We start from the raw sequence: 6132 nt of genomic DNA, 5'->3' as shown, positions 1-6132 counted from the left end.
TTCGTATTAAAGTGAATTGCTGAATAATAATGTTTTCCATGGGTTCATGTCGCTCACAAATATGCATCTAATTCAAAGCAGATTTCAGTCAAATAGTGAAAAAAAATTATTTCGCACACAAAGGGGGGCTAAAAAAAAATCACCACGCCAGGAGGGGTGAAGGCAGGCGGGTCAGCTGGGACGCACAGGAGGTTTCCCTATTCTTTCTTTCAGGGAGTTGGCAGCCCTACTTCCAAGTGATGTTACCATGGCGATTCCCCCCTTCTTGATGAGTAAAGGGGGGGGAGAACAAGGAGCCTCAAACAATCCGATTCTGTATGAGAACCAAAACAACAGAACTCCTCTGAACCTTCAGATTAGGTTCAGCTGATTCTTTAGGTCCGTTTTCCATCTCTGTCAGCAAAGGAGCGGAGCTGAGGAGGCACCATTATCCAGAAGGAAACACCAGCTCCTAACCGCTCCTTCAGGTGGGATGAGCTCCACGTAAATGAGTCTGAGAGCTCCCCACGGAGCTGCAGGGGCTCTCTGAAGCAGAAAACCCCGTGTTTCCATCCAGGAACCATCTGAGCCGCTAATTTGTCAGAGCGAATGAAGCTGTGAGGCTGACAGCTCATTAAAAGCCTCAGTGTGTTTCCTCCCAGGTAGATGAAGGAGGAATCCCCCTCCTTCCCTTTAATCGTCATGTGTTGCTTCATTTCTGTGAAGATGAAGGCTCGTCCGGCCGTCTGCGTTGCTGCTGCTCGCTTTAATGAGCGGGGAAGGAAACATGCTGAAGTATGCACAGAGATGCATTCTCCCGCGCTCTTTACCCGCCTCAGCAATCACTCCAACATGGCCCCAAAATCTTAACCTGTCTGAGCTTCTTTCTTAAAACATCAAGCTGTGATGTTCCTAATGTCTGCAGCATCGTTGTGATTGTTGAGGTCTGATAAACCTCCTTCAGATCTGAGGGCGTCTGTCAGCAGCAGTCAGCTCTCCACCGCCGCTCGTTAGGATTCAGCATCGTTATCTGACTGCAGAAGGATTTTCCAGAGTCGAATCACAGCAGGGGTCCAGCTGCAGGACCCCATCATAGGTGCATGAAGTAAAGCTGCAGTATTTCTTCTCTGCAAACAGCCACCGGCTTCTCTTAATGAAGTGCTGCATAATAAAAAAAAAAAAAAATGGAGGTTGTTAGATTAGAGAATCAGCAAAAAAATGATGTTTTTCTATCCATTTCAATTCAGGAATAAATGAAAAAATTGAAAAGTCTGGATTATTTAGGTGAAGATTCTTAGTCATCCAGGTCAGAGTCATTCCAAAAAGGATAAAAATCAATCCGCTGGACTTTGTTTCCAAGTTTGAAGACGTTTCACTTCCCATCCAGGAAACTTTTTCTATTAAAAAGGTCAGAAATAGCGTTTAGTTCCAGGTTTTATCCAGCAGCCCAACAAAGCCTGGTTTTAGTTTAGAAAACATGCAAATAGAAACGGAAGTTCGGGTCCACCTGCGATGGACTGGCGACCTGTCCAGGGTGAAGAAATGAACTCTATGGCTGCATTGTAGGTTTTGAAGGAGCTATAATTTTAATTCTATACGTTATTTAATGGAAAAACCGCAATTAACCCTTTAAAGCCAAGTGTATCATATTTGATACAGGAGATTTTGAAACCTCTGCAGCATCAGTGTGAAGTTTTTGTTCTTCAAACCCTGACTTACATAATCAGACACGTAGCAGAAAACATATAAAAGATGATATAGAAATGCATAATATATCGAAATTGATGCAAATAAATGATGTAATTTAATGTTTTTACAAAATTTATATAGTTATTTCATTTGTCACAAAGTTCAATGACTATTCTAATTTTGGAAAATTAGAATCTTCTGTCNCAATCCTCTGGACTTTGTTTCCAAGTTTGAAGACGTTTCGCTTCCATCCAGGAAGCTTTTTCAATTCAAAATGTCAGAAATAGCGTTTAGTTCCAGGTTTTATCCAGCAGCCCAACAAAGCCTGGTTTTACTTTAGAAAACATGCAAATAGAACCAGAAGTTCGGGTCCACCTGCGATGGACTGGAGACCTGTCCAGGGTGAAGAAATGAACTCTATGGCTGCATTTTAGGTTTTGAAGGAGCTATAATTTTAATTCTATACGTTATTTAATGGAAAAACCGCAATTAACCCTTTAAAGCCAAGTGTATCATATTTAATACAGGAGATTTTGAAACCTCTGCAGCATCAGTGTGAAGTTTTTGTTCTTCAAACTCTGACCTACATAATCAGACACACGTAGTGAACAGAAAACATATGAAAGATGATATAGAAATGCATAATATATCGAAATTGATGCAAATAAATAATGTAATTTAATGTTTTTACAAAATTTATATAGTTATTTCATTTGTCACAAAGTTCAATGACTATTCTAATTTTGGAAAATTAGAATCTTCTGTCAATTGTTTCCTGGTTCAGGCTTTAAAGGGTTAAGAAAGTTGATATTTTAAAGTTAGATGAAGATATTCATTGATTTTAGCACGTTTATAATGTAAACAACATAAAAAGAAAAGCTCTTTGGGCGTGCAGGTGGCCCAACATGACCCGGGTTCGAAACCGTGCTCTCATTCCCCCTTTCCTGTCAGCCTACTGTCAGAAAAACAAGCCATTAGTGTAAAAACTAAAAAAAAGAAAAGCTCTTTATGTGGGATAGACTGATAACAAGTTTCACTTTTTACTACAATGGATGAATTCATGATTTTTTTAGTTTATATAGATAAAAAGGTCAATATTTGGAAGAACTTGATCTCAGCAGGATTTATCCGCCTCCATCAGGATCACAAGCTTTAATGAGAAAGTGTAAAAACCAATCAGCGTACTGTGTGGTTCAATAGAATCAATGACAGTTCTCCGTACAACCTTTATCTAAAAAGCACAGGAGAGAAAGGATAGAAATAGAATGAATAGAAAAGCAAAGGTTGGGTCCTGAGGAAATCCTGGAGGAACGGGGAGCAGCTGGATTAGCAGCTCTGGTGATGATGGTTCCTGCGTTCTTGTCCTGCAGTGCACCGTGTGGGACTGGGACTCCAACGGGAAACACGACTACATCGGGGAGTTCGAGGCCTCGTTCACGGAGATGAGGGGAGCCATCGATGGGCGACAGGTGAGGCGTCACCATCCTCCTCCCAAAAACCCTGCAGGTCTGAATCTATCTGCAAACTGCGACTGGAAGTCTTAAAAACACCAGAACACGTTATTAAGATTGATGTGTTTGATATAAAAGCTATTAGCAGTCTGGATGTGGACTGCAGGTTTATCGGCTCCTAAAGGTCGTCCTTCGGCTTTAAATAGAGCGGGAGCTCAGGCGGCTGGTTCAGCTGGCAGACAGGCGCTCAGGTATCTGCTCTCTGCACGTCTCCCTCTGCTGCACAATCAATTTAGCGACTCAGCGAGTGTCAGACTGAGCGACACCGCGGCCTGAACACCCTGACACACACCAGGCCGCGCTGCCCTGCTGCCCGCCCTTATCGGCCTGAGCTGTTGGTGAGGAAGGAGACACCTGCTGGTCCACCTGCACAGATCTTCAGACAGATCATTCATGGTTGGTTCCTTCTTCTAATGAAGGACTTAAAGTCTGTTCTGAGGAGCAGGAATTAAAGTCTAAGGAGAAATAGATCCAGATGTTTCCTTCATCATCAGTGATGTTATTCAGGTGAGCTCTTATTACCTGAGATCTTCTCCAGTCCTGAAGCTGCTGCTTTCTGATTTGAATCTTCTTCCAGAAATGCTCCACAGAGAGGAGCTTTGATCTTGGATGAGCAGGAACCATTGTTCCTGGTAAAAGTCCAAACCATGACTATTTGTTTTGAGGGGCATCAGCACTGCAGCAGTGGAACAGGCCCACAGCATGATGCTGCCACCACCATGCTCCACCAGTTACTACTGTAGCATCAAATTCAACAGTTTTCTGTCCATGGAGCCGGCTGCACTGAAGATGTCTGATCTGGAAGAAGGACTTCTCAGTTTATGGTGATTTTCACTATCGACAGTCATAGTGGCGTTCCAGCCGTTTCTTCAGCAGCATCCAGTTTTTGATGGCAGGCTTTAGCCTGAGTGATGATTCCTGGGTTATTCCTGGTCCCTGGGTCATTCCTGGGTGGTTCCTGGTTCCTGGTTTATTCCTGGTTTATTCCTGGTTTCTGGATGATTCTTGTTCCTGGATGATTCCGGGTTCCTGGGTGGTTCCTGATTCCCGGATGATTCCTAGTTCCATGGTGGTTGCTGGTTCCTGGGTGGCTCCTGATTCCCGGATGATTCCTGGTTCCTGGTTCCTAAATGATTCTTGTTCCTGGATGATTCCTAGTTCCATGGTTGTTCCTGGGTAGTTCCTGGATGTTTCCTGGTTCCTTGTTTATTATTGGTTGATTGGTGGTTCCTGGGTGGTTCCTAATTGATTCCTGGTTCCTTTGTAGTTCCTTGGTGGTTCCTGGATCCTGGATGATTCCTGTTCCTTAAAGAATCATGGTTCCTTGGTGGCTCCTGATTCCCGGATAATTCCTGGTTCCTGGATGATTCTTGTTCCTGGATGATTCCTAGTTCCATGGTGGTTCCTGGTTCCTGGGTGGTTCCTGGATGTTTCCTGGTTCCTTGTTTATTCTTGGTTCCTTGGTGATTCCTGGGTGGTTCCTAATTGATTCCTGGTTCCTTTGTAGTTCCTTGGTGGTTCATAGATCCTGGGTGGTTCCATTTCCTTGATGATTCCTGTTCCTGAAAGAATCATGGTTCCTTGGTGGTTCCTGGTTCCCGGGTGGTATCTGGATAATTCCTGGTTTCTTGGTGGTTCCTGGTTGCTGGATGATTCCTGGTTCCTGTTTTTTTTCATCGTTTCTGGGTGATTCTTGAGTGGTATCTGTGTGATTCCTAGGTGGTTCCTGGTACCTGGGTGGTTCCTGGTTGGTGATTCTTCAGTGTTATCTTTGTGATTCCTATGGTTCCTGAGTGGGTTGTGACTGGGTTCTTAGTGGTTTCTTTTTTATTCCTGGTTCCTGGGTTGTTTTTTTGGTGATTCCTGAGTGCTTCCAGGGTGATGTCTTGATAGTTCCTTGAAAGTTGGGGATATTAAGGTATTCCATAGAAAGTTGGTTCCCAAACATGTCCAGACTGGTTTTTTATCTACATCAAACAGGTTAGCAGTGAGCTTCAGGACTGATTCCTATTAAACTTCATTTATCATTAAAAACAGCAAACTAGAACTGCTTTATTTTCCTTCATTTAAATTCTTTAGAGGATTAAAAGTTCCTGTCAGAAATTTCTGGAGGAAATGTAGAATTAACCAAACCTTCAAAGGAAGAAGTGAACCATCCATAGCTGAGGAAATGAACTGTTTCAGAGGCCAAATGTTCTGTTGATCAATTGAAAGGAATTAATGAAGGATTTACCAGAACTTCCTCCTATTTCTGCTTTCAGAACTTTGACTGTTTCTGGTTTCTGCAGTTTTTGCAGCTGATTATTTTAACCTGAGGAATTCAAGCTGCGTGTTTTTCATCTGTGATAAAAAAGTAGAACCATATTTTCTCCTGACATCACATCCGCCTGCCTCCGACTCTGTCCAGGTTTGGATCAACTCCCGGGGGATCAGTCTGACCTGGAAGCGGCCCATTAGCCCTGCTTGTTTTCTCTAATTGAAAAATTATACTTTAAGATTATAGAGCTTAGAGCATCTTTGATCAATAATAGTTAATAAAGGGTCTAATGAATCCAGATAAAGGTTCCCCTGAAGGAATACGTCATGTTCCCTTCATTCCCAGTATGTTCTGTGGGTTTCCATCCCGAAGCAGCTAACAGGCCGATTTCTCAGCTTCGCTCCTCGGCAAACGAGGTTCCTCACAGACGATCTCTGGAAAGACAACAGAATTCCTGGGCAGAAGAAGCCGGGCTCGTCAGCATTAGAGGCTGACAGTTTAATGAGGTCCAGCCTCCAAATCCGTCTCTGTGGAGAGTTCCCAAAGATGGAACCTCCCAGATCCTCCTGAGCTCCTCGCCCCTCTCTTCCAGAACCATCCCTCTCTGCCTAAATGAGAAATGGACCTGCAAAGTTCTGTTCTAATTCCAGTTTTACCCCCATGGTCAGAAGAGAGGGGAGAGCATGGAACCTTCCT

At 43.3% G+C, this 6132-nt stretch overlaps 1 protein-coding gene across 1 annotated transcript in view; it reads left to right on the top strand.

The window, feature by feature from the left end:
* The window catches only part of LOC107095524 (copine-4-like), a 69321-nt gene that overhangs the window by 44668 nt on the left and 18521 nt on the right, over positions 1–6132 (top strand). Inside the window, exon 6 of the mRNA XM_015391657.1 lies at positions 3039–3137. Within this exon, the coding sequence (XP_015247143.1) occupies positions 3039–3137 (99 nt within the window). The remainder of the gene's footprint in view (positions 1–3038; positions 3138–6132) is intronic.

Source organism: Cyprinodon variegatus, unplaced genomic scaffold (genome assembly GCF_000732505.1).
Source record: "Cyprinodon variegatus isolate N-32 unplaced genomic scaffold, C_variegatus-1.0 Scaffold554, whole genome shotgun sequence".
Classification (NCBI taxonomy): domain Eukaryota; kingdom Metazoa; phylum Chordata; class Actinopteri; order Cyprinodontiformes; family Cyprinodontidae; genus Cyprinodon; species Cyprinodon variegatus.
This window is presented reverse-complemented; position numbering and strand designations above follow the sequence as displayed.